We start from the raw sequence: 26,437 nt of genomic DNA, 5'->3' as shown, positions 1-26,437 counted from the left end.
TTGAAGCGAATGTGTATTATTTTTCAAATACGTGATTAAACCTCATAACGGTGAATTCAATAAATTCTTCACGTTTGTACTGTAATGAAGTGACGCGTCAGGTTTTTGTGTTTAATTGAGTTCAGAACATGACACAAAATGTGTCGAAAGTGCTCGGGGCGTGCACTCGACGTACTGTCAACGTTTCGAGACTCGGCCCAAGCCTCCTGAGCATGCGCACTGCCCGTTTGTTTTTTTGCCAGTTGAGAAAAAGATGGTGGACGAAGCACGCCGCGGCGTCGTAGTTTAGATAGCGTGGCAAAGAAAGGCACTTCAAGTTCGATAAAAGAGTACATGGAAGCCCCTGGTAAGATTCTAAACCGGGTTTTGTCCACATGGTTGCTCTGGCGTATAAAAAAGACCGTACTTTGTCATGCTAGCCAGAGTGGGGCTAGCGCATGTAGAAAAGCCGCCGGGGTACGACTATTTCCTGGAAGAAGCGGCGGCGTCGCCGCCAAATGGCGTATTTCAGCATAGTGTCGTTTGTAGACGTATGAAGGTCAACGACCATTTAGTGGCTTAATTGTTCTTAAAAGCAACATTGTCGGTTTGTATTACGCCGCCTAGAGTGCAGCGCGTTCGTTTTGAACTAAAAGGCCGATAGGAAGCCAACTTGCCCTCACATCAACTGCGGCGGTGTCTCCAGGAAATAGTCGTCAGCGGAGGCCCGACTTCAGATTGAACGTTGCATGTTTACCGGCAGGGTTGTTTGTGCTAAATAGTCCAAAAGTCGTCCACACTAAGCCCTTATCTCAGTTGACACATTATTATGTGTACATATATTAGGGTGAACGTTCACTTTTATTCGTTAGTTAGGCCAACTCCAAACTATATGTCGTCCTTAACGTCCGAACGCTTTGGCCTTCAATGTTCACATTGGAATCAAAATGTAAAACGAGTCTCCAGAAAATTAATGCAGAATATTGTTATACGATGGGGCTATTATTCAGCAGAATTAGATGTACTAGTAGAACAAATAAAACGCTTGTGCTTGCAACAGTCAGCACGTTACAGGTTGTTTTTGCATGTAGTAACGTAATATAAGAATGTCTGGTGGATAAATGCAAGATTAGACAGTGCAAGACCAATGCCAGTCTGAGATTAGAAGACATTAATACAGCCGTCTGCAAAAATGTCATTTTAATTAATAGTGAAACTAGACTGATTGTTGCCAGCAGGCCTTCACATCTCAGAAGAACCCATCACTGGAATGCTAGAATCGGAGTCCCGTGCCATGGAGTCGAATGGAGAAGTGTACCCTCCTGCTCTAAACCAAACCGCTGACTGGACCATGGAGCAAGCACCCCCACAGCCCAGCATGGATTCTGGGGCAGGAGACCACCCCAACCCGCCGTTGCCTCCGCCCCCTCCACCTCCTCCGGAGCTGGCCCCTGTGGAGAAAAGCGTGGAACAGTTTCAGGTCGCCAATGCATCACTGTATCCAGAAGAGCCACCGCCACCTCCGCCGCTTCCACCGCAGCCCCCGGAACAGCCGCCGGAGCAAAAAGCAGAGTCCCTAGAGGGTCAGCCGCACACACAAGAAGTGACCAATCAGGGTAAAAAGACAAATGTGGCTTCAAATGTGTTTGTACTGTGGTACAGTATGAAAGGTTTACTAATGCCCTCTTTGAAAATTTTTCTGACAGATGGCACAGAGGCGTCTCAATCCGCCGACGACGGCATGGAGCTTGAGGAGGCCACCAAAGATGTCGCTCCAGAAGCCGTCGCTCACGAAGCAGCAGCCCAAGAAGTCGCCGTTCAAGAAGCCATCCTTCCTACAGAGCCGGAGCTACCCAGCGAATTTGAAAAACTCTTGAAAGGATGCGAAGACAACCCGGAGGACTTCAATGCCTGGGTCTACCTGTTGCAATATGTCGAGCAAGAGGTAAAGAAAATACAGACGCCTCATCACTGACAATGGAGACGTCTAGAAAATCACGCACTGTAACCCTGTTCTCCTTTCAGAATATCCTCCAAGCAGTAAGGAAATCATTTGACGTTTTCCTTCTGCGCTACCCATACTGCTACGGGTACTGGAAGAAGTACGCCGACATTGAGAAAAGGCACGGCTACATTCATGTGGCAGAAGAGGTGTACCGGCGAGGCTTGCAGGCCATCCCGCTCAGCGTGGACCTTTGGCTGCACTACATGACCTACATCAAGGAGAACTCCGACACGACCGACCCAGAGACAGAGGGACGGATTCGAGCGTAAGTAGAAACCTCATCGAGTTCGCGTGAGGTTACAAATGGCGTGACATAACACGTTTGCGCTACGGTGTGAAAATATATGGTCGCACGGCACAAGAAGACAAGCTCAGTTCACACTTCTTGTGTGGACAAGCGGTTCAGATCATGGGTGGATGATATAAATCATGGCCTCACACAATTTTCCTGTATTCCTGACACTGCCACCATACACTTTCACAATTACTCAAGTGGTAGACGCTTCCCTCGAAATGTTTATCATTGGCTATACTGAAGGCCGTACTGCTGCTTTTGTCGACAGAGTACAAAATGCGTCTTTCTTTCCTCCCCAGGGCGTACGAACATGCCGTTTTGGCCGCCGGTACAGACTTCCGCTCAGACCGCCTTTGGGAGTCCTTCGTCATCTGGGAGACGGAACAGGGAAAGCTCGCGAATGTCACCGCCATCTACGACCGCATCCTGGGCATCCCCACGCAGCTCTACTCGCAGCACTTACAAAAGTAAGGGAAAAGTCCAGAATGACTTGAGCGCGAGGGTTGACACTGGCAACTTGCATTTGTTTGCCCCGCACAAAATCGTCCTGACATATTCGCAAATGAATCAATCAATTACTCGGCTCAAATCTGACCCTTTTTGACTTTATGGTGATACAATCTCAACTCGACACTTGTAGGTTTAAAGATCACGTTCAGAACAACAACCCCAAACATTTCCTGTCGGAGGAGGAGTTTGTCAAGTTCAGGCTGGAGCTGTCCAAAGCCAACCTGGCCACCATGGCGGGAGAAGACGGAGAAACGCCCGCCAACAAGGAGGAGCTGCCGCCCGGCACGGAGGATCTCGCCGACCCCGCCAAGGTAAGAGTCCAGGCAGAAGATCCAAGAGAAGAATTCCGAAAGCACAACCCAAAAAAAGAAAACTAAAATGAATCTGGCGTTAGATGGAGGTTGCCTGTTGTCCACCATGACCGTGATGTGGATTAAGAGAAGAGTTTGAAGAGTTGTCTTTATGTCGGCAGCAAAGCCAAAGACAGCCAAGGGGGGCTTGACGCTGGCATCCTGTCAGGGACACTCGCCCTTAAACTAAAAGGAACAACCGAGGCCCATTGACCCGCAGCACCTCCACCTAGAGGTTGATATGCAGGGTGCATATATACACCCCCTCTCTGCAGGCCTCTTGTCTCTGGTGATGTAAATCTATGGCTGCGGGACCGCCACCGGCAGCTAATTACATCAAGTGGAACGGGTGATTGTGGTCAAGCCGGCCAACAGTGTACGTTTCCTCTGTGTTTTCGCATAGAGAGTGACAGAGATCGAGAACATGCGCCACAAAGCCATCGAGGCTCGACAGGAAGTGTTCAACCTCAACGAGCACGAAGTCAGCAAGCGCTGGGCCTTTGAGGAAGGGGTACGACATCGCCCGCTTCAATCGTCTGAATGCACGCGCTTCTGTTCCTGGTGTGTAACACAGAACTTTTGGGGTTTTTTTAGATCAAGAGGCCCTACTTCCACGTGAAACCCCTGGAGAAGACGCAGCTGAACAACTGGCGGGAGTACCTGGACTTTGAGATGGAGAACGGCACTCCGGAGCGTGTGGTTGTTCTCTTTGAACGCTGCCTGATCGCTTGTGCTCTATATGAAGAGTTCTGGATCAAGGTATCAAAGCGTTTCATTTGTTGCTGTTGTTTGTTTGTTTTTTTTTCCTCCCCCTCCACACCACTTCTACTCTCGCCGCTTCCCTGCACTTCCCCCCCAACCATCGATGACAATCACATGGAGTAAAACGGGAAAAAAAAAACAACCAACCACAAAAACGTCCTGCACTCTCTTTGCGTGTAACGTTGATATGTGACTGTATCTGTTGTATTAGGGGATGGCCAGCTTGCCACACAAGATTTGACTGCAGCATTTGCCAACTGCATCTTCTTCGTCTCCCACTACCTTACAGAATCTTATCTAATTGGTTCCATGAAGGTGCTGATGGGTTTACACAGAAAAATTCTAAGAACGATCTTGTCAATGACGACATTCACCGGGATCTGAGAAGCAGGAAATGTCAAACGTCTGGTCTTGTCTGTTTTCTTTGCCTTTCTTTCCCTCTCCGCTCTCCTGTCTTCTGCTCGCTGTCCTTTCCCACTTTCTCTCCTTTTCACGCTTCAAAAAGTACGCCAAATACCTGGAGGCGTTCAGCACGGACGGCGTTCGCCACGTCTACCGCAAGGCCTGCACCGTCCACCTGCCCAGGAAGCCCGCCATTCACCTACTGTGGGCTGGCTTTGAGGAACAGCAGGGTGAGTGGCGCAAAATCAAACGCTCAATTTTTTTGTGGTCTGTACTCCTAAAACGTCCCGGTCCCCCTCCACAGGCAACGTCGAAGGTGCCAGCGTCATCCTCAAGACCCTGGAGACGGTGGTGCCCAGCCTGGCCATGGTGCGTCTGCGGCGGGTCAGCCTGGAGCGCCGGCGCGGCAATCTGGATGAGGCGGAGGCGCTGCTGAAAGAGGCGGTGGAGTGCTCCAAGACCGCCTCGGAGACGTCCTTCTACGCCGTGAAGCTGGCTCGGCAATTCCTCAAGGTGCAGAAGAGCCTGAGCAAGGCCAGGAAAGTGCTGCTGGACGCCATCGAGCAAGATCAGGTAACGAAAGCCACACCTCTGCTCTTGGCGGATCTCTCGTCATGATGTAGATTTTTTTACGTGGCTCATTATCTAAGAGTAAGGCCACAAAATGAGGAATAAGAAAGTCCACATACGGTCTGCGTGCTTCTTTTCTCACTCAGGCGTGTCCAAGGCTGTACCTCAACCTGCTGGAGCTGGAGTTCAGCGGCGACGTGACACAGAACCAGCCTGAGATTCTGGCCTGCTTCGACCGGGCCCTGAAGAGCCCCATGGAGATGGAGTCGCGCCTCCTCTTTGCCCAGCGCAAAGTGGAATTCCTCGAGGACTTTGGCAGCGATATCCACGCGTGAGTTTTGAGCAAACTTGTCTTTGTTGAGCGCTATCTTGGACTGAATACTAATTCTCAAATTGTTTTCAATCATATTTTTTGCAAGTGGCACAACTGTGATGCGCATCACAGCCTCATAACCAGATAAAAAGATAAGAGGCAATAAGATGGTTTCCAATCAGAATTGTGCCTTCATCCAAAATGGCTAAAAATCAGATTTCGAACAATCGAACGCAGCGTGAACTCTGGCCCTGGAGACCTGACGTCGTGGAAATTTCATTTCAGCCTGGTGGCCGCTTACGAGGAACACCAGAACCTGCAGAAGGAAGTCGACTTATCAAAGAGGAATGCGGAGAATGGCTACGACAGTTCTCAGGAACCCGATGCCAAGCGGCAGCGCGTGGACGACGGCTCCATGGCCGCCGCCGGGGCTGACATGCAAGCCAACAGCGCGTACAATTACAACAACTGGTACCAGGTGGGTTTTTCCCTTTTTTTCCCTTTTCTATTTCCATACTGCACCATATATCCGCATCTATGCCAGCGAATCAACAAGAGCTGTCACAACAGTTGAATGTTGTTAGATAATAACCTGTCTAACCACATTGCCATTCATATAACAGAACAATAGCTTTGTTTTCAACTGAACAGTAGGTTTGTCAATTGAGACGATCTAATTTGTACCTTTTTAGGGTAGGGTGGGGTGGACTGCTGGGATAATTTTTTTTCTATATAAAATATGTGCCTTGTCTAAAACACAGATCCTTCTCATATTTCAAAATGTCTCTCTTCTCCTTTTCAGCAACAGTATGGCGCCTGGGGCCAAAATTCATGGGGCCAGTACAACCAATACGCCCAGTACAACCAGTACTACCCTCCTCCTCCGACATGATGGCCACCACTGTGATCGTGAGCTCTCATGGGAGAATGTGTCTAGCTTTTCAAATTAAGACAACCAGCACCGCGTTTCCAAAAGATTTATTTTCTGTTTTGACTCCAGCTAATTTTTCTCAAATACAGTCCACGTAGCTCCTGTTGGGGATCTAAAAGTATACACATGATGCATGTTGTTTGTAAAGAGAGGTTTGCTTCCATCACCCACCAACCCTGTGCTCTAGGCAAAGTTTTTCACTCTCCTTGAGGGTCTCTTTAAATTTGCTGATTTTTTTATGTGTTTCAGTGAACCCAAAATGAAGAGTTCCTGTTTACCTTTGTTTTCTCAACTTGATTTCATAATAAACAGATTGATATCTTGGTGTGTCCTTGCTTCGTGTTATTCCTTGTCATTTGTGGGCAACTAGTAAGTTACATGAAAGCATTTTGTGAAGTATTTTTGCATGCTCCAAATATTACAATATTCATTAAGGCACACGTGGGGCTTCGGTTTTGATTTTTACCATGCGTTAATGTAATGAACCTATTAAAACGGCAATGTGAAAGTGCCTCATGACTTGACAGTGTGATGAAATGTTACAATGAAGTTGGGAGTTTAGGTACTTACCACTAAGGCTGCTACGAACCGTTAAATTCCCCGGATGTGAGAGGCCTGGCCCGCAGGCACACAAAGGCCCTCATAAATGTATGTGCAGACAAACACTTCAGATGTTTACTCTCTCGGATTAAATATGTGCGCATATAGTGCAACTCTGCCACATCCAATATGGCGACGACATATGGGGCGGGGAACTGTCGATACGCAATTACGTATATAGCACATGCGCAGTATCGTCACCTCGTACAGCCTTTTCTATGCTGCGCGTCTAACGACTAGCACCCAAACGAGGTAAGGCCTGTCGGTATCGATTGGTAAATGTGCGTTTTAGCCTGGAACTGGCTTTTATTGTGTGTCGCAGATGCACCCAAAACACCCTTGAACATATTACTTAACCTTCACGTTGACTAGATTGGTTATAATTTGTGTGTTTAGTGTCCCTTTTTCGCCCCCCTTCCAATCTCGTGTGCCGCATGTTGCGAATTGAGGTAGTTTAGCATTAGCCTTATCGCGACAACTTTGCTCTCTTCCTGCCCCAAAAGTATGTTTTCACGGTTTCGTTTGTTATTTACATGTGCCAAATGTTGCTGGTTTTGTTTTTTCTTCCTTAACGAAGCAGAGTGAGCTTCAGCCAAGTGACAATTTAAATAGTAAAATCTAAAAAGGGTCGACCAAAAGCGCGAGTTGCTGGTGTTGTATCGGTCCAAAGTTTTCTCCCTGAGGGATGTTATCGGGATCAAAGAGAATGCAATAACAGACTTGCAATTTGTAGTCAAATATTTTGTCTGGCTGTCAAACCAACCTTCTAAATTATTTTGTGAATCTTGTGAATGTATGTGACCGTACTAATGTGTTTTTTTAGTGTAACTGTAGTGTGCTACAGTTGTCATGTAAAATCATAGTTTGACTCAATTCAATTGCAGTCTCTCTTCTTAGGATCAAGATGCAACTCTTCCTGCGTGCCCAGAACACTCACACCCTTGAGGTGACCGGTCAGGAAACTGTGGGACAAATTAAGGTAGAAATAAATGAATGCAAGTCACACTGTTGGATCGCGAGGCTATATTTTGTGATACTGGGCAGCAATAGTTTGTTTTGCCACACGTCAGGCTCACGTCCAGACTCTGGAGGGTCTCCTCGTGGAGGATCAGGTGGTGCTGCTCGCAGGTTGCCCCCTGGAAGATGATGCCTCACTTGCATCCTGCGGCATTTCCGAGCACTGCACCTTGGAGGTCGCCGGCAGGCTCCTGGGAGGTCAGTGTTGAAATATTTGACGTTGCAGAAGTGAGTCCCCCCTTTTTTTATACCGTTTCCCCTTTGTTTCTAGGTAAGGTCCATGGCTCTCTAGCTCGTGCTGGAAAAGTGAGAGGCCAGACCCCCAAGGTGAGGATTGTTTCCAGAATGTACACTAGAAAAAAAAAATCATGCGATTTTACCCTTTGTATAGCCAAATTTGAGTGTTTATTTGGTGGTACAATGCTAGTTAGCAAATCTATAAGCCATGAAATGTTTCTGTAAAGCATGAAAGATGGATTTTATTGTTAAAATGAAATTCGGGGCTGTGAACGGATGACATTTCTGAAATGTGATGTTCGGAATAACTTTAAGAGTCTTGCATTCTGCTCGTTTTTGCGTGGCAGGTGGATAAGCAGGAGAAGAAGAAGAAGAAGACTGGCCGCGCCAAGCGTCGCATCCAGTACAACCGGCGCTTCGTCAACGTGGTGCCCACCTTCGGCAAGAAGAAGGGACCCAATGCCAACTCCTAAGAAGAATGCGCGATGACCATACCGAGCAGTTTTAGCACAGTTCAAATGCTTTCCTGCTGTGAATAAAACGTTAAAACTCGGCACACCGTACTGGAGCGTTCGTCTTCTGGAGCAACTCTTGGTGGGTCTCGGTACAATATTAGACAATAACTAATTAATAAGTATCCCTTATAGATCTTTATCAGATAGGATTTGGTTCAGTCGACCTAAATGTGAATGTAAGGAAAAAAAATACAACAACAGTCTTGTTTGTAAAAGTTAAATTTTATTCAAACAAAAAGATATTTCATGTGTGCAGGGAATTACATTGACAACAAAATGGTTACGCAATTTGGATTCCCGGTTACCAACGTTCATCTTTAATCCACAGCCACCAGCTCCACCTCAAAGATCAGCTTGGCGTGGGGTGGAATTCTGGAGAAAAAAATGTTAAGGAGCAGATGGGGAGTAAAATACATGTCAATGTACTTTAGTGTGCACATGCTTGCCAAAACAAGTATTCTTTTGAGGCATGTTGCAGCCTCCCAAAACACGCATATGTCCATTTGAGACATTTTCAAGCATCATGTTGCATTAAGACCAATCCTCCCAATTTGTAATGACTTCACATCTACTTCCCAAAAAAGATACTTTGACTCTGGTAGGCCCTTCTTCCCATACGCCCACTCAGGTTCGATCTCCAGACGGGCCGTCTCGCCCTTGCTCATGGTCAACAGGCCCTCGTCCCACTATGGGAATGAGACAACGTTAAATAAAAGATAAAAAGGGGAGAACAGCAACGGGAATAACACACATACCCCTCGGATGACTCTGCCCAAGCCCACTTTGAAGCTCAGCGGCTTGGTTTGCTTTTTCTTTCTGGCCGCTGCGGAGATCACAGAGTGAGACCCCGATTGGTCTGACTGCAAAGTCAACATGAACGGCTACAGGGTGCAGCTAAGCACCTGAGGGGATGTTGGTGTCAAAGACGGTGCCGTCCTCCAGCGTCCCTGTGTACCAACAGCTCACAGTATTGCCTTTTTTTGGGAAGTTGGTCTTGTCGCCTTTCTTCAGCGTTGCTTTGGTAAACTTGGGCGGACCCTGAAGGGAAGCAACACCTGCACTTACGATAATTGTACAGAAAATTACCCTGCAAGTGCCTGGGTCTTTACCTCATCCACAACTTCAACCTTGACCTCTTTGGGCTTCTCGTCGATTTTTACAGCTTTCATCTGCTTCGTCACTTCTTCCACCGGCTCTGTGCCTTTAAACCTCTACAAAATACCCAAAGTTTTTTTCCCCCCCAAAACGCGGTGCGCATTTAATCCAAACGCGCGTCAGCGTGACGCCACTCACGTTACTTGCAAACAGCTCGTTGTAGGCGACGATGAGCTGTTCCTTCTTGGCCGTTTTTGCCACGTTCTTGATATTTCCCAGCAATCTGTGCTCGTTGAGAAACTAGACACAGAATACGGTGTTATTTGAGAAAACGGGAGGTTATATGTGAAATACAGGAGCCGCTTTGTTTGCAAACAGTGATTTCCGCCCCCATGTGGGGCTGCACAGGCTAGGCTGCATCACGCGAATGAGGCATATTCTCGTCAAAATGCACTTTTAAAACGACAACCGCGGCTTCTGAATACTCAACTGACAGACGTACCGAGTGCGCCGCATTGTCCTGAATGAACTTGATCAGGTCTTTTTTGGGCAAATCGTCACTTTTAAGCTGCTCGTCGCTCCACTCGCGTACTGTCTCGTCCGCCATTTTGAGTGGACAGCCTATGAACTTTGACCTCGGTAATGAAAATTTAAAGAAAAACACCCACAAAAAAACTGACATATTCTTTAAAAAATTACATTACATTACTATACAAAGACTCACACCGAGGTGATATATGTATTACAAAATTGAAAAAAGTAATCGGGGATTCAGGAAGTACACACCGGCTGAAATACTGATTCTGCCATCTAGCGGCTAATTAAGTACAATGAATGGAGAGACATGTCTTTATTTGCAATCAATCAAAAATGTCATTTGAATAATTCAACACAAAAAACGGATTGCAAACATATAAAATAATGGATTTGTATTTTTTAAAGAAATATTTGCAATATTTTGAAGAATGTTTGTTTTGATTTGATCATGGAGACATGTTTAACGGAGTGCGTCAGATAATTAGCATCAGAGATGTCTTCAAACTTGTAAGCAGTAAGTTGGGCACAGCGTTTATCTGAAAGCGCCATAGTTTTTAATCACGAGCAAAATTCGAGCGGTTACTCTAAAAAGTATACATAAAATGTACCCTGTAAAACATTTGGTGAAAAGATTTCAAGTTGATACTGACACCTGTTTTTTTATTTTCGTCAGCTTCTCACTATGAAACTATGAATGAAAATGAAAACACATATCTGCAAGGGATCACTTCAGCCTCAATATCAAGATCACAATTAAAATGTACGAATTTGGATTATATCTTGTTGGGATAATATTTATAATTATAAACAGCCAATCATTGACCTGGTCCCTGTTTCATCACCTGGTCATTGTTTATTTTCGTCATTCGTCTCACGTGACTTGTTGTGACCACCCAGTGCGCATGACCGCTGGTCTGAAATGCACATGCGTCGTCCGCAATATCCGGGGCCTTAGACAAGGATGAGCGGCGATTTTCAAGATGGCGGCGGAGGGAGGAGGGAAGGAGACGAACGAGATTAAAACGCAATTCACCACCCGGGAAGGCGTCTACAAACTCCTCACGCACTCCGAGTACAGCCGCCCTAATCGGGTACCCTTCAACTCGCAGGGATCCAACCCCGTAAGGGTCTCCTTCGTCAACGTCAACGACCAGTCGGGCAATGGCGACAGGATCTGCTTCAATGTGGGCCGGGAGCTCTATTTTTATATCTACAAAGGTGTGAGAAAGGTAAACAACGTTGACAGTAGCTGCCATTGAACGCGTTGGGTCTGGAGCAACCGCAACGGCTCGGCGTCTCCGGTCCACCTCCGATCTCGACCCGGCTGGTGTCGCATATTCTCCGGACGAGGCCATGTAGCGTCCAACTATTTTGACGCTAATTAGCAACTCCAGCTAATATAATCGTCACAGTTGGTCAACACTTAAAGTGAGCTCGTCTCACTATGGAACTTTCACAACAGTCATGCGTGACCGCCATGCCGCGAATGCTATGTTTATATTTGACATGTTTGCGGGAATGAGATGACAACATGACGTGATTGCCGAAATGTCAGGTGGTCACTCTCAACCTTGAGGTCAAAAGTGAGAGTGATAGTTGTAGTGACGTCACCTTGCGTTCATGTCACCTAATATGAGCGTCTCAGTTTTTGAACAGTAATCCAACATCTCTGCTCTAAAAACAAATCTAACGGAATTTAATTTACGACATGGGTTTCTTGTTTCAGAATGATGACGGGAAGAGGCTTTAAAGAAGCTAAAAGGTTTTAGCTGAATCTCTCGTGCTTTTCAGGCCGCCGACCTGAGCAAGCCCATCGACAAGCGGCTATACAAAGGCACGCAGCCCACGTGCCACGACTTCAACCCGCTCACGGCCACCGCCGAGAGCGTCTCGCTGCTGGTGGGCTTCTCGGCGGGCCAGGTGCAGCTCATCGACCCGATCAAGAAGGAGACGAGCAAGCTCTTCAATGAAGAGGTGGGATTTGAAAATTGCATCGGACTCGATGACGACGTTGATTTGCGTTGGATAAATTGTTCGGTATTGGCGAGAGAAAAGGGACGGTCCTTGACAACTGCTCCTTGGTCTCCCCAGAGACTGATCGACAAGTCGCGCGTGACATGCGTGCGCTGGGTCCCCGGTTCCGAGAGCCTCTTTTTGGTGGCCCATTCCAGCGGCGCCATGTACCTGTACAATGTGGAGAACACGTGCGGCTCGGCGGCGCCCCACTACCAGCTCCTCAAGCAAGGGGACAACTACGCCGTGCACACCTGCAAGAGCAAGTCGGGCCGCAACCCTTTACTGCGCTGGACGGTGGGCGACGGCGCGCTCAACGAGTTCGCCTTCTCCCCGGATGGTAAGTTCCTGGCGTGCGCCAGCCAGGACGGCTACCTGCGGGTGTTCGGCTTCGACGCCGCCGAGCTGCACGGCACCATGAAGAGCTACTTTGGCGGTTTGCTTTGCGTGTGCTGGAGCCCCGACGGGCGTTACATTGTGGCCGGCGGCGAGGACGACCTGGTGACGGTGTGGTCGTTCTCGGACTGCAGGGTGATCGCCCGGGGACATGGACACAAGTCGTGGGTGAGCGTGGTGGCCTTCGACCACTGCACCACCAGCGTGGAGGACGGCATCGGCGGCGAGCCCCCCGCCGAGTTTAGCGGCAGCGACGAGGACTTCTACGAGCATATTCACTTTAGCGCGGGAAGGGATCGGGCCAACAGCGCCCACTCCCGACTTTCCAAGAGAAACTCCACGGACAGCCGGCCCGTCAGCGTGACGTACCGGTTTGGGTCCGTCGGTCAGGATACCCAGTTGTGTCTGTGGGACCTCACCGAGGACATACTCTTCCCTCACCTACCTTTGTCTCGGACGAGGACTCACACTAACGTCATGAATGCCGCCAGCCCGCCGCCGCCTCCGGCGACGGCGGCAAACATTTTCACTTCCGGCACCAATGGCAAAGACAGCGTTAGCAATAGCAGCACCGGCGGCAACACGCCAAACTCCCTCCCGGGGACGCTGCCTCGCTCCAACAGCTTACCGCAGTCGTCCACCCCGGCCGGCGGCGGCGGCGGCGGCGGCAGCACCCCCAACAGTCACACGGGCAGCAGCAGCAGCAGCAGTAGCAGCGCCGCCAAGGGTGGCGGCGGCGGCGGCATCCTCGACAGCGCCCTGATCGCGGCCGGCGTCGGCAAGTTTGCCACGCTGTCGCTGCACGAGACGCGCAAGGAGCGCTCGGAAAAGGAGCACAAGCGCATGCTCAGCGCCGGCCATATCGGCAGCAAGAGCGGCGACAAGCTGAGCCAGCTGGGCGCCTCGCGGGCGGCCGCCGCCAAGGGCGACAACGCCAAGACGTTGGGCACGGCGCTGTGCCCGCTCATGGAGGACGTGCCGCTGCTGGAGCCGCTGGTGTGCAAGAAGATCGCCCACGAGAGACTGACGGTGTTGATCTTCCTGGAGGACTGCCTGGTCACGGCTTGCCAGGAGGGCTTCGTTTGCACGTGGGCCAGGCCTGGGAAAGTGGTGAGTGACGGCCCACGTTTTCAGCGTCCCCCTCGTGAATTTTTTTGTTCGCTCTCACACCCGCCGTTTTGTCTGTGGCGCGTGTCTCCGCAGGGACTGCTGTCGTCTCAAAACAACCCCGCCAACTCGCCCGGTGGAACCGTCGTATAACCCCTCCCCTCCTCCGACATCCACAGAGGTGGTGGGTGACGATCAATCCGTGGAGGGGCGGCGGAACCTCGCCGCCTTGAGTCTGCAGTGAAATGGGTGCTATTTGACAAAGGGGGCGAGGAGCTTTAAGGTTTTTATAGGAAGGGCTGTGACTGCTTCACTGTTCATCCGACGGCGGCGGCTCTTATCAGGCCTCGCCCGTCGTCTCGTTGGGGCGCTCTCCCGTTTTCTTCATTTGATGTGGTGGGCCTCGAAAAGGGATCAATATTTTCAAGTGGCTGCATATATCCTCCGCTAATGGAGGTACGACTTCCTTAAATCACACAAAGTGTATTTGCACAAATTCCTCCCTGGTGTGTGTGTGTGTGTGTGTGTGTGCGCGCGCGTGCGTGTTTTTAATCCTCGCAAAAGAACACAAGCAGATTTTGAAAGCACTTGGCTCGTCGGCGCCCTTTGTCTCCCACGTTAGATGCTGCAATCGCGTTCATTTTATTATTATTTTGGAAAACAATGTTTGCACTTAACAGGTTTTTTTTTTTTCAAAGAGGGCAGATGTACTTTTTTGGGGCGCAGGGTGTTAAATAGAAGTAAAACTTTGTACCTATTGTTCATTTTAATATTGTTTTCCACATGACATGGGCTCTGTATGATATGTAAATATTGGAATGATTTATGGAGATGATTATCAGTTGAGCCTGTTTTTGTTTTTTTAGGACCAAAAATAGAGCCTATTTCTAATACAGAAAATCTAATATGAAAATCTTAAAATATGCAGATTTTTTTTCTCCCCCATTTCCATTGTACATAAAGAGAATTCAGGGTTGTTGTTGTTTTATTTTTGGTTTTTTTTACCGTAACGTTTGGCGTCATAATTATAGGAGATGCTTTTATCTTTACGGCGAGTGGCAAACACTCTTGTTCAGCCATCATACCGAGCTCAGGTGAAATTGCAGAAACGCGTGCCGGCTTATTGTTGTGAATCGACTCGCAAGCTAACAACTCCTCTTTAGTGCGAGCGGCGTGCAGACGACGACGATGATGATGATGATGATCGAAATATTTTTTTAAAAAGCAACACTGTGTTTGATTCACGCGAGAGCTGGACAGTGCGTGAGGATGTTTTTTTTTGTTTTTCCATCTACCGCCCACAGGTAGAGAGACTGAGGTTTTGAACAGTGGCAGCCTTTTTTTTTCCTCCGTGTGACGCCTATTAAAATATTTGACAGACTTTAACCACAACTTTGTCTGTATTCTTTCCTCCCAAAAATAGAGATACATCATCACGAACCAATTATTGGGCATCTCATTTCCAAATTCTGGCAATCTCGCCGCATCAGTTACGGGCACGTCTCCCACGTTCTAAAAACATGTAAACATAAAGACAAACGTGATCTGTCATGAGGCAAAAAATCCCAGCGTTCAACTTTATTTTTGGGGGTGGGGAGGGAGGGGGGAACAGTCTCGTGAAACAGGCAATAAGTTCACACCGATTTTTAGTTTTCAAAGGCCGTCCTCTTCATCGAGGATGCAAAAAAGATACGATATATGATATAGAAGCAATTAAGGTCACTGTAATCGCCCATAACTCTTGCAGAGTTCGTGATCCCTGATGTCCCCCCAGCCCCCGTTCTTCACATGCGGGGCCACGCCTCCGGCCCCGTTGGACGGCAGCCGCTCTGTGATCAAGAGATTCTTGGGGAACAGCTGGTTGCCGCTGCTCCGCAGGACGTTCTCGATCTTGCTCTTCTGGCTGGCCGGCATGCAGGCGCTCTTCTTGTGGTGCATGCCGCAGTCGCCGGCGTGGAAGACGCGGGGCGCCTCGCTGGCCATCACCTTCCAGTAGGACGGCAGGCAGGACACGGTCAGGTGCTGCAGGGTCCAGTCCCAGTTGTAGTCGTCGTAGGTGCAGAACGTGTCCGTGCAGCCGAGCAGCTTCTGGTAGGTGTCCCGACTCAGCGCCATGCCCATGTTGTGCTCGGTGGACTTCCAGGCCTTCACCTCGACCTTGTTGGCTTTGCTGGAGTAGCCGATGTGGCTGTAGCTCCCCAGTGACAGGATGTCACAGTCGCCGCAGTGCTCTCGTTTCAGCGCCGACATCAGCTTCAGCACGTGGATAAAGTCCGGGGACAGGAAGTGGTCCTCCTCGATCAGCAGCACCAGACCGCCGTGGTCCCGTAGGACGTGCACTCGATCCCACGTAAAGTGTAACTTCCACCACCAGTGGTGCTTGGTCTGGGAGAACTTGGCCTCGCGGTAGTGCCCGAACGAGTCCGGGTACTCCGCATTGATGCACCCCGACTTTAAGGCCTCTTTTTTGGGAATGTCCCTCGGACAGTCCCTCGGGTCGTTGCCGGGAAACTCTTGCGGGTACAGCTGGATGCTGAACGGGAAGAAGATCTGCAGGACCTGGCAGAAGTCCACCGAGTTCACCACTTTGTTAATCTCGGGGGACCAGTAGTCGTGGCTGAATATCAGCAGTATGCTTTCCACGCCACGGGCCCCGCGCAAGCTGTCCACCAGCAGCTTCAAGTAATCCGGACGGTTGTGGACCTGGACCACCACCACCAGGTCGTCCTTCTGCCGCGCCGCTTGAAACTTCTCCCGGTTTCTTATCGTCTGGTCAAAATTGAGCTGGAAAACGATACCGCGGTACACCAGTGTCGTGTTATCCACATTGGGCTTGGCTTTGTTGTCTTTGTCTTTTATTCTTTCCAGGCGCGTCTGGTTCAGCGGCGCGACGGGAACCCGGCTCGCGCCGACCGTGGCTTGCAACCGGACGTGGTCGTCCAGGCTATTTCTGCTCGTGCTAACGCCACTACTTCTCTTCGCCAGGGCCTCCACCTCCGCTTCCTTTGGGAACGGCTCAATCTTCTTCTGCCGCGCGCTGGTCCACAACGCCAGCCCGCAGATGACAACCACCACAGTCAGTATCATCACCTTTCTTTTGTAGATCCGGAATCTCATTGTAGGGGATCGGGCTCTCGGAGGGACGAGGGGAAAGAAAACAGGTTGTGGGAGGGTGGCTGCGATGGTGGAAAAGGTGCAGAGAGGCTAATTGCTGGCAACATGGATCCTGCTCCACTGCCACTGACGGGTGGGGAATAGCCAAGAAAGCACGACAGTTGCTGGGACGCAGCGAGGTTCTCGTGAGCATGAATTGCCTGAATGAAACACAAATCAATACATCAAGTTAGCTCTGAACTGTAGTATTTGAACCGTTCTTGAATTTCAATTGTTCCGGACAAAAATGTTGGTTGACCAGCGTTCTGCAGGTGTTCCATCCAAGAACCCCAGTTTGCCTTTGATATTTATCGGTAAGTAGGTCATAAGATGACGTCGCGCAACAACTCTGCAACCCCCCACCCACCTTTTTTTCGCTGCTAATAGCCCGTGAGATGCATATAATTGGATTAACTGGTCAGGCTGATTTTGTACGGCATTTTTGTCATTTGACTCCAAACTCAAAGAGCGAACCAATTTTACTTGGCTTGAACACATAACTGCTTCTCAAATGATCGAATTCTAACTATGATTTAATATCTAATCAGAGGGCATTTGACATGACACCATGTGTGTTTATTGTCTTATTTTCATTTCCTCTTGAAACCCACTTTTACCTACTGCAGAAGTAAAGCAAAATATTCAAATGCATATAATCCCCCTTGGAGCCCTAAAACATTCTCTCTACCGTCGTAGAAGAGACTGAATCGCACCATGCTAGCACTAAGTTAGCAACGGCTAGCAACTCCGTCCTTCAAAACAGTACCGTCAGAAAAATAAATGCCACACCCGCGTTCATCGGGTCGCTTACCTGAAGTTAAAGCGCCCCACCGTTCACTTCAGGAGAGAAACGTCGGTTCGTCCGTGTCCCATTTCCGCTCCATCCCTCCCGAGGAGCTGCATGGAAGAAGCAGCTAACTGCTCATCATGGGAAAATGTCCAATTTCGGGACCATACCGTCGCACTGCGCTCATTCGCTCAACAGGGGGCGCTCGCTGTACCATAGTAATTATAATAATAGTAATGTAATAGCAAAGAACTTTGAGAGAAACCATGACTGCTAAGTCATAAATGTATTTAAAAGGAATCGTTTTTAATTGGGGAAAAAATAAAACCATTTAAATTCAGAAAATTCCATAAATTGATTTTAACCTTCGCTGATCCTGCTTATTACCAAAAGAGCACAATACGACAGTAAAGCTCGCTGCTGGAAAAATCATGCTTTGGGGCTTTTATTTTTCGTTAATGTAGATGTAATTATGACCAATTCCAAATACCAGTCATTGTAATGCATTGAAATCGTTTTATACATTGCTTCCTATTTTGATGTTGGATGTACTTTCTATAAGGTCATCCGGCCTCTCGATGGCGCCCAACCTGACTGCTCACATAAACCGGATCCGGAAAATTTCATTCGCGCACGCGCAGACCTCTTTCTTCCTTTCCGACGCTCGAGCGAAAAGAGACAAGATGGGCCATCAACAGCTCTATTGGAGTCACCCCAGAAAATTTGGACAGGGATCCCGATCCTGGTTTGTGTTTTTACAGTTTCGCCGTGTCCGTACTTAATTCTCGTCTGATAATAGTTTGGCGCTGTTTCCACTTCCCTTGTATGTCAAAAATGTGCCATCAAACCCGCACCGCATGGAGACTCGTCGGTAATGAACATGGCGGCGGATTGATGTCCGGTGCATACGGCTACCCTGGCTAGCGTCTCAAAATCGCTTTTAAAACGTAACAGAACTACAACAGAAGTATGCGGTCTACGCATACCGTTTAATTTGAAACACTGATGTACGTGTAGAAAAATTCAAAGATTGGGGAAACAAATGCTCAAAATCCCGTAATTAAAAATGGAGACGCATGTATTTGAGTGCAAAGTGTTTGTATTATGTACGCTAATTTTCACAAGGTGGTATCACGCAAATAAAAAAAACACAACTTAGTTTCTCTTACTCTTGTGTTTATGCACGTTTTTTAATTATGATAAACAAGCGTATTCTGAAAACGTCAGGACTCAAACGTACAATGAATACTCAAGCACAGTTGCCAGTAAAATAAAAATCAAACAAAAACCTTGGTTACCATCACTTCACAATTCCCCATAAATTCACACAAACATGTTTGTGTAAAACCTTTTCGGCTGTTGTGCTGTTGCTTCAGTCAGTTGTTAAAGTAGGCTTAACAATACATTGTTTTTAAAATTTCCATTTGTTTCCAACAGCCGGGTTTGCTCGAACAGACACGGCCTGATCCGTAAATACGGACTCAACATGTGCCGCCAGTGCTTCCGGCAGTACGCAAAGGACATCGGCTTTGTTAAGGCAAGTCGCATCTTAACCTTTTTACTGCCCGTAAATGTTTGTTTTTGTTATTGCTAAAACACTTGAAGTCCGTAAATGATTCTGTGAGTGTCTGTTGCCAATTTTGCTTAGATCTCCATTTTACTCCTCCACAGCTGGATTAAATGTCACGATGCGCAAAGACGTCTGCCAACTGTTACCTGGAAGGCTGGATGAATGGGTTGTTCGAGACAAATAAATGTTGTTTTTTCCCAAATGGAATGCTGTATTTTATTCAATGATGAGACTATGTTTATGAATTTGACTGGTCACAACAGAGGTTACGGGTATGAAAATCTGCCTTTATGAAGATTCTGAATATTTTTATAATCGGGGTTTTTCCTGTCTAAAATGGGGGCATTGGTGTTAATATTCCCCAAATGAGCCCAGCTGTATATAATTGGCTCAAACACATTTTCCGTTTAGTGTTTACTTGGATGCGTCTTTACTTTTTCTGAAAATATGCCACTTGAAAAGTTCCAGGACTGCTTAATTTATTTCGCTTCAATATGGGCCAGAAGGTCTACAAAGAGACTTGTGGCAGCGAGAAATTATGCTGCGACACCCTGAATCTCGCGACATTTCCGGGATGTGAAGAGCATCGCCGTGCTGAATCAACCTCACCCACCTGACGTGGCTCAGTGATAAATCATCGATAAACCTTGAACATTGTTTCACAACACACTTAAAAGACCAAAACCCTCCACTCTTTTTGATGATTATTTGAATATTTTTTCTTTAATTTGCTAGTTTTAAACTCACAAAATGGACACATCGTTCGAGTCCTGCTTTACAGCTGGCCTGATGAGCTGCTAATTTGGATCGGGTGTCTTGCACCTGGAAGAGATGGAGATGGAACGGCCGTTAATAATTCTTGTTTAAATCCGTAAGTTCCTCTGTTTCGTGTTTTTGTGTGTGTTTTAAGTACATGACAAATTGTGAAATAAAGACGTGAAACGGAATTCGATGAACAAGTATTGGAAGTTCTGAAAAGAGCAGTTTCGAATGAAAAATTGGAAAACGCTGACAGCGGCGGGCTTTCCCAGGTGGTCTCGTCTCGAGGAATTAATGAGGTCCAACATAGTTTTGCTTTCGAGAACGAGTCTTGTCATGGTGGCATGGCTGTCGACTGAAAACCAAGGTGAAACCTTTAACGTTATAATGCAGCACTTATGTCAGTGCTGCACCTGAGCACCAAATTGCTCCCCAACTGTCTTGACTCCTCGATGACCAACTTGCATGACAGTTAGATAAAACACCTATTATTTTTGTTGTTGTTGTTGTATACGTCTTCTTTGCAATTGGTAAACATTACGCTTGAGAAATGACGCTCTAGGCTTGTCTCCCAACATTGCAAACCTGCAGCTGTTTGCTTTTCAGGTGTCGAGAAAGAGAAGAACGTGAACTAAATGACAGCTGAAATGACATCCAGCGAAAGTACTCAAACCGAAGGCAAGTCTTCTAGCTACTTTTCACATTTTAAAATGTTTCCAGCTTTAATATCGTGTGTCGTTCAATGCAGAAAAGCTAAATGAACATAACAGCGAACAGAGGGAGCATGTTGTCTTGAGCACGAAGTAACCATTTAACGAACGTAACACTGAAACGTTTGTTAGTCATCACGCCAGATGTAACATTTTTCATTCTATAGGAGTCCCAGTGGACATCTGATGTAAATTCAATCTCTATGAAATAAAAATCCAATATTCAACATTTAATTAATGTTATATTCAAGGCGAAAATGTTGAGTTACATTTGAACCGCTAGGTGGCAGCAGCACCGCGTTATCATTCCAGGCGAACACAATCAACATTTCAGCAGGCTTATATTTTTATTTGTATTGATTTTAACTGCAGCAAACGCCCATTTTGTGCACCGTGTGGCCAATGCAACGTTTTAGTGATACTGAATAGGAACATTAACTTTCAGCATGACGGTGAGCAACCCTGATTCTCACTGACCTAAAAAAAAAACTCTTGAATGTGAGAGGCCTATTTTGCCCAATACTTTTAGCATTTTTTCTGCTCTGAAAATACACACTACATATGACAAAAATATCACTCTGAAAGATGCCACAACTGGCTGCCTCTGTGTTCATTTTACGCTTCGTACCATCAGCGCCATTAGTGATCATCACAGTCGCCATGCGTACAGGCTGACCAGCGTATCACAAAATGTATGCCATTAAATCTGTCATAATGGGTCCTTCGGAGGACCATTTTCCTCTCGTGCGATATTGAAGAGAAGGGGGGAAAAACCTCTCTGTAGAGGGGTCAGCATACTTTCCACCCGCTTTTGTCGCTTTCTGAAAAGAGAAACCGACCATGTTGTCATTGAAATACAGCCGTTCCCTGTTTTTCTGTACCTGACAACCAAAGCCGATTTACGTATTTTATTTTTAAATTATTACTTTTTTTGTGTGCGTGTTCACTCACTCTTTGAGTACTCACTGAAACTGACTTACTCGATGTCATATGTCAAGTATCGGTGGCTGGCATGGGCGGCCTGCACGACAACCCCCGATACCTTCAAATAAGTTTGGTTTTGGCCCTCTCCTCGCCCGCCCTGAAGCAAAATCAAACGGATTGTTGCCGTATAAGTAGACGTCCACCAGGTGGGCCCATGTAGGACAAACGGATGCGGCCCCCAGCGGCAGCGGCCCCGCGGCCAAAGGGACGCCGGCCCTGTAAACACGCCCGCAATTCCCCGAGCCCCCTGCGTGATCCCGTCTGACATTTATGAATTAATAAAACGACAACAGAATGTCAGCGCGTCTATTTGTGGCTCAGCCCAGGGAGCATTTCTGCATGTCGCCGTGGACCGCAACTCAAAGCCGCCGGAGAGCGCCCATTGCGCCCTCGTATGGCGCCCAATAACGCCCCCCGCCCCACCCCACCCTCCCCTCCCCTTCCCGACGAGGCCAAGCTCACCAAATGGCCCGACATATCATGAACTACGTACAGTAGTTCCTTACAAAACAAAAAAAGGGCTCCTTTCTTACCCCCACCGCTGTCGGTGAACTCGCTATCATCCTCCCCCTCTTCTTCCTCCCCTTTTTCTTACAGCAGGGTCAGGCAGAAGCTTCCGGAGAGTTTTACCGTGATTTGTCCTGACAGCCAGAGCTCCCCCCCACCCTTTCACCCCCCCAATTCCCGCTAGGTTCACACACGAGCGCCGCGTGTGTGTGCATGCCCGTGGCGATGAATGTGTGTGTGCATGGGGCCAAAGAACATAGACTTGATTAACCTTCCCAACACGCACGCACGCACATACACACTCTGAAGTGCACTTCCGCTTACATAAAAAAAAAAAAAAAAGCAGTTCGTTTCATTAAGTGAATGTTGGGCAGGGGATTAAAAAAAGATTGATGAGCAACATGGCTTTTAGTTCCGAGTTCCTTGTTGGTGTTTTAATTTTAAAAAATGTGCATTTTTTTCTTTTTTAATTTTAGTTTTAGCATATCAATTACGTATTGTTTTGTACTCATTTCTGGAGCATATGCATACATAGACTTGAGGGCACAATTCTTTTTTTTTCTTTTTGCATGGGGGGGATTTTGGGCCATTTCTTTTCCTTTTAGAAGCAAATTCAAGTTTATTTTTTTTTAATTTTTTTTTTTAATTTTGGAAGTTTAGAAACATTTTTTGGTCACGGTTCCAAGTATTTTTTTTCTTTTACTTGTAAAAACAAATTCATGTTGATTAAAAAAAAATGTATATATTTCTTTTCTAAATTTTAGTTCAAGCTGTGTTTGACTTTTACAAGATTACGTTTGGAAGGTTCAAATTTTTTCTTCACTGTAGGGAACAAATTATTTAGACCTGGCGGATCTTGTCCGTAAACCTCAGCTGCCGTGACCTGTCACCAGTTTACCCTCATCAACAAGATTCCTTCACCGAACCGGATGATTGATTTCTAACAATTTGATTGACAGGTCCACTAGAAGTCATCAGTGATTTCCCCACGGGCCTCGGGTCGGACGTCGTTTGGAATCGATCAGACTCGGTGACAACAATGAGGTAGAAGACCACGTTGCTTCCGGGGAATTGTTCAAAATCAATTGGCTACTTGAGAGAAATGAATGTTTGTATGTTTAGCAATATTTCGATTGCGCTTTCAGTCATGTGATGACATGCCATGTCTTCGTTTGACTTGTCAAGTCTCCCCTTTGTTTTGTAATGACCGCAATTAATTTATTTTGTGTGCACGCACACACAAACAATCCTCACCTGATTCTTTTCACTTTCAATATGTCAGTCTCCATCGGACGGGCAACAAAAAGGAATTGTACCGTTATTTGCTGGACGGGGGAGGAGTGAGGGGTATTGGGTGGGGGTGTATCATGTCTGGAATGTTTTTCTTTCTGTACTGAACTTGCTTTTCTTTCTTGAAAAATTATTTGCTGTCAAGTTTGAAATGACAACCTACTCTCAAAAGGTCACAGATAACCTTGGAATAATGATCTAAAACTCCCCCCCCCCTCCCCCCCAAAAAATTGGACAACTTAGAATTCTGACCAGAAATAAAACGATAGGTTCAAACCCCACGTTTTACTACTTAAAACGCAAAAAAAAAAATGTCGGGGAAGTAGTCAGAGCGCGAGTGATCCAATTGGCCATTTTTGAGTGCGCCCGTACCGGTGTCCACGTTTGCTAATGAAGCTGACGGCTGAGAAGAGAAGGCGCGCGTTGTTGTTGAGGCAGCGGAGATAACAACAGCTCAATCACAGAGCTGAGCGGAATGCTTAATTGTGGTCATTATTATGGCGAGGGCAAGCAGAAAGATAAGCTTCCACTCCGCCGAACGTAACTTCAAGAGCCTGGTGAGGCTTGATTTACATACGCAGTGCAGTCACGCTTACTTCTTGGTCAAAGAAAAGAAACGTCGCGGAACGGTTGGTGTGATGGAAGTATGTTGAAGTGAGACCTGTAATAATTTTTTCATATATACGCTGTATTTTCCGCAATACAAGGCACACCTAAAAGCGTTCCATTTTCGACAGTTTGCCTTAGAATCCGATGCGCCTTATACAAGGATCAATATTCTGATATTAATTTTCTGTAAAGAGAATTTTTTTACAGCTGCAGCGGTTGTGAAAGCGGCATATAAATAAAGCTGTTTTGAATTGTATTCCCTTTAACGTAGCTCCATCTAGTGGATGCAGAACGTAACTGCGGCCAGCCGCTATTTTCGCTTCTTTTCAATGTGCCTTAGAATGCGGTGCGCCCTATATATGAAATATATGCCAGATTTATATCATGTCAAATACTCTCATCGCCTTGGCTCAATAGCGTCTATATTCTCCCCACCACTCAGCCAAAATACAACACCTCTGCGGCAAAATGACTTCATGAGTAGCGTCATTCTCATCCGTAGCTCGACTGCGTGCCAGGCGAACGACGTACAAAAGGCAGGGCGCCGAGTCACAATAATGGACAAAATCTAGTTTATTCTTTCACGTGTGCCAATTTGGAGCAATGGCGGCCTCCGGGTGCGTATTCGTCAAGGAGACAGTAAAGAGCCCATCCATAAGGAAACTTCAGCTATCCGCCCCCCACTACCTCATTCGCCGCCTGATGGATGGAGGTCCCCGAAGACGCTCGCATACAGTATGGGCCAATTTACAGCTTACTCTCACTGCGCTTGCAAGCAGGAGTGCTGACTGGCCGCTCCGGTTGCTCTGCGCGAAGACGTATCTGCAGAAACGGCGATCTTGCGCTTAAAACGATAAACAGGGCGGGCCGTTAATTTTGATCCATATTGGTTGTATATCTATAGTACCTATGATACCCGGTGTACCTAAATTATGATATTATATTTACGTATCCTTATGGCCAACAGTGCACACTGGCACTGAATCACTGAAGTTTGGTTGGGGTTAATTAGAAGCACTTGAAACACTGAAAGTGATTGGTTCATTTGGAAAGCACCCAGTTGTAAGAGGGTGTGCACACTTTTGCAACTCAGTTATATACATCTTTTCCACTTTTCAACTGTTGGGGGAGTCACAATCGGTGTCGGGAGCAATGCATTAAAAGCGATTAGCGTCCTCAACTATTTTTATTTTTTGCCACAATACATCACGACGACAAGAAATACGCCGATCCGCTGCTCTCGTGTCCTCCTTCCGCCACAACTCATCTCCTTAGCGCACAGACTTTATTTATTGGTCATTTGTCACAAGGTAAACAAAACCGTCCCGAGCGGCGGCAAATTCACGCGTCGCCGCTCCGCCGCTGCGGCGACATACAAATGATGCCGTCTGCGGAGTTCACCGGCGGCTGATTGTTGACTTTCAGGGAAACTTTTCTTTGGAATTGAGAGTCGTCGAACCCGTCCCGCCCTTTTCGGGAAGTCGTTAATTTGCAAGTGGCGCGCGGTGGCCGCACATCGCTCCACCTCACCGCCCTGTCGCCACCAACAACTCTGCCCGCTCTTCATTTGCCTCATAAATAAACTCATTAACCGGCTCCGAACCGAAAATGTGAATCATCTCACACAGGGTTTACGCACCTGGATTTGTGTATATACAGATTAGCAGATGGGGGGGGGGGGGGGGGGGGGAATGCGACATTTTCACATATTACCTCCCGCTAGTCCTTCGCATGAATACCAATCAGTGCAGGTGACAAGATCGTGGCTGGGTTGGAATAACCGTGAAGAATGGGAGAGCAGATAGACCGCGGCGGAAGATTTGCTCATCGGCGACAAGTTTGAATCCGTTGTGAACAGATTATTTCAGGGCTTAATTATGAACACAAAAAAAAAGGCCAATCAACCAATAAAGCGATTGCTGCATAAAGTGTCAAGTGGCAACCAACGATGTGAATGACCTCAAAAAAAAAAAAACAATCGAGGGACTGACCCAAAACCCATCCCTAAAATCAAACCGACTTCACTTGATTGAACTGAGTGACTATTCGACCGACCGTTTCAGTTGAGGAGTGTTTCTCAAACGCTCGCTCGTACATCCCGTCGGATTCGGAATCATCGTGTCATATCCACCTGTACGCAGTTGATCGTAATTGCTTGTGCTTTTATTGCCGCGTACCTCGCGTCAGCAGAGCAGCAGCTATCATAAATTTTAAAAAAAAGTTTGATATAGTTTGTTCAATCTCTAGTCGCTCGTGATTTGCTTTTTTTTTTTGTCTTGCCCACTCAGCGAAAAAGCACCGCCTAAGAAAATAACCTCTGGGATTTCGATATCGTAGCAAAAGCCAACGTAGCGCGAAAGGACCAAAGAGAAGTGGGATACATTTTTTTTTTTTTTTGTGTGTAATCCGTTTGAACTGAGCTGTGTCTCTATTA

At 47.1% G+C, this 26,437-nt stretch overlaps 6 protein-coding genes across 9 annotated transcripts; 4 read left to right on the top strand and 2 right to left on the bottom strand.

Moving 5' to 3' along the window:
• Positions 1–201: 201 nt before the first annotated feature.
• prpf39 (PRP39 pre-mRNA processing factor 39 homolog (yeast)) lies at positions 202–6,439 on the top strand. Of its 2 annotated transcripts, none has more exons than XM_052052423.1 (13): positions 202–346; positions 1,215–1,595; positions 1,686–1,924; positions 2,005–2,249; positions 2,579–2,746; positions 2,920–3,100; positions 3,543–3,650; positions 3,734–3,898; positions 4,407–4,533; positions 4,608–4,876; positions 5,020–5,204; positions 5,472–5,664; positions 5,989–6,439. In XM_052052423.1, exons 1-13 carry the CDS (start codon positions 334–336, stop codon positions 6,076–6,078), a joined length of 2,364 nt encoding a protein of 787 aa, XP_051908383.1. In that variant the 5' UTR covers positions 202–333; the 3' UTR covers positions 6,079–6,439. The 2 variants fall into 2 exon arrangements, with proteins under 2 accessions (XP_051908383.1, XP_051908384.1); XM_052052424.1 differs by having other exon boundaries at positions 204–346; positions 1,218–1,595.
• A 413-nt stretch (positions 6,440–6,852) lies between these two features.
• On the top strand, positions 6,853–8,527 carry faua (FAU ubiquitin like and ribosomal protein S30 fusion a). Its single transcript, XM_052052485.1, has 5 exons — positions 6,853–6,969; positions 7,615–7,696; positions 7,788–7,932; positions 8,006–8,061; positions 8,319–8,527. The coding sequence occupies exons 1-5, from the start codon at positions 6,902–6,904 to the stop codon at positions 8,442–8,444; spliced, it is 477 nt and encodes a 158-aa protein (XP_051908445.1). The 5' UTR covers positions 6,853–6,901; the 3' UTR covers positions 8,445–8,527.
• Positions 8,528–8,687: 160 nt separating this feature from the next.
• On the bottom strand, positions 8,688–10,240 carry fkbp3 (FKBP prolyl isomerase 3). The gene is made up of 7 exons (XM_052052483.1): positions 10,084–10,240; positions 9,780–9,881; positions 9,596–9,697; positions 9,389–9,524; positions 9,242–9,309; positions 9,075–9,172; positions 8,688–8,858 (listed from the first exon to the last, which is right to left on the bottom strand). The coding sequence occupies exons 1-7, from the start codon at positions 10,186–10,188 to the stop codon at positions 8,804–8,806; spliced, it is 666 nt and encodes a 221-aa protein (XP_051908443.1). The 5' UTR covers positions 10,189–10,240; the 3' UTR covers positions 8,688–8,803.
• Positions 10,241–11,043: 803 nt separating this feature from the next.
• wdr20b (WD repeat domain 20b) lies at positions 11,044–15,020 on the top strand. 2 transcript variants are annotated; one of them, XM_052052431.1, is made up of 4 exons: positions 11,044–11,347; positions 11,910–12,092; positions 12,210–13,637; positions 13,731–15,020. In XM_052052431.1, the coding sequence occupies exons 1-4, from the start codon at positions 11,099–11,101 to the stop codon at positions 13,785–13,787; spliced, it is 1,917 nt and encodes a 638-aa protein (XP_051908391.1). In that variant the 5' UTR covers positions 11,044–11,098; the 3' UTR covers positions 13,788–15,020. The 2 variants fall into 2 exon arrangements, with proteins under 2 accessions (XP_051908391.1, XP_051908392.1); XM_052052432.1 differs by lacking the exon at positions 13,731–15,020 and having other exon boundaries at positions 11,048–11,347; positions 12,210–12,471; positions 12,662–12,798.
• A 205-nt stretch (positions 15,021–15,225) lies between these two features.
• On the bottom strand, positions 15,226–17,767 carry mgat2 (alpha-1,6-mannosyl-glycoprotein 2-beta-N-acetylglucosaminyltransferase). Of its 2 annotated transcripts, none has more exons than XM_052052460.1 (2): positions 17,599–17,767; positions 15,226–16,948 (listed from the first exon to the last, which is right to left on the bottom strand). In XM_052052460.1, the coding sequence occupies exon 2, from the start codon at positions 16,749–16,751 to the stop codon at positions 15,354–15,356; it is 1,398 nt and encodes a 465-aa protein (XP_051908420.1). In that variant the 5' UTR covers positions 16,752–16,948; positions 17,599–17,767; the 3' UTR covers positions 15,226–15,353. The 2 variants fall into 2 exon arrangements, with proteins under 2 accessions (XP_051908420.1, XP_051908421.1); XM_052052461.1 differs by having other exon boundaries at positions 17,619–17,762.
• A 394-nt stretch (positions 17,768–18,161) lies between these two features.
• On the top strand, positions 18,162–19,313 carry rps29 (ribosomal protein S29). The gene is made up of 3 exons (XM_052052486.1): positions 18,162–18,319; positions 19,012–19,111; positions 19,246–19,313. Exons 1-3 carry the CDS (start codon positions 18,258–18,260, stop codon positions 19,252–19,254), a joined length of 171 nt encoding a protein of 56 aa, XP_051908446.1. The 5' UTR covers positions 18,162–18,257; the 3' UTR covers positions 19,255–19,313.
• Positions 19,314–26,437: the final 7,124 nt, after the last annotated feature.

Source organism: Hippocampus zosterae, chromosome 19 (genome assembly GCF_025434085.1).
Source record: "Hippocampus zosterae strain Florida chromosome 19, ASM2543408v3, whole genome shotgun sequence".
Lineage (NCBI taxonomy): Eukaryota > Metazoa > Chordata > Actinopteri > Syngnathiformes > Syngnathidae > Hippocampus > Hippocampus zosterae.
This window is presented reverse-complemented; position numbering and strand designations above follow the sequence as displayed.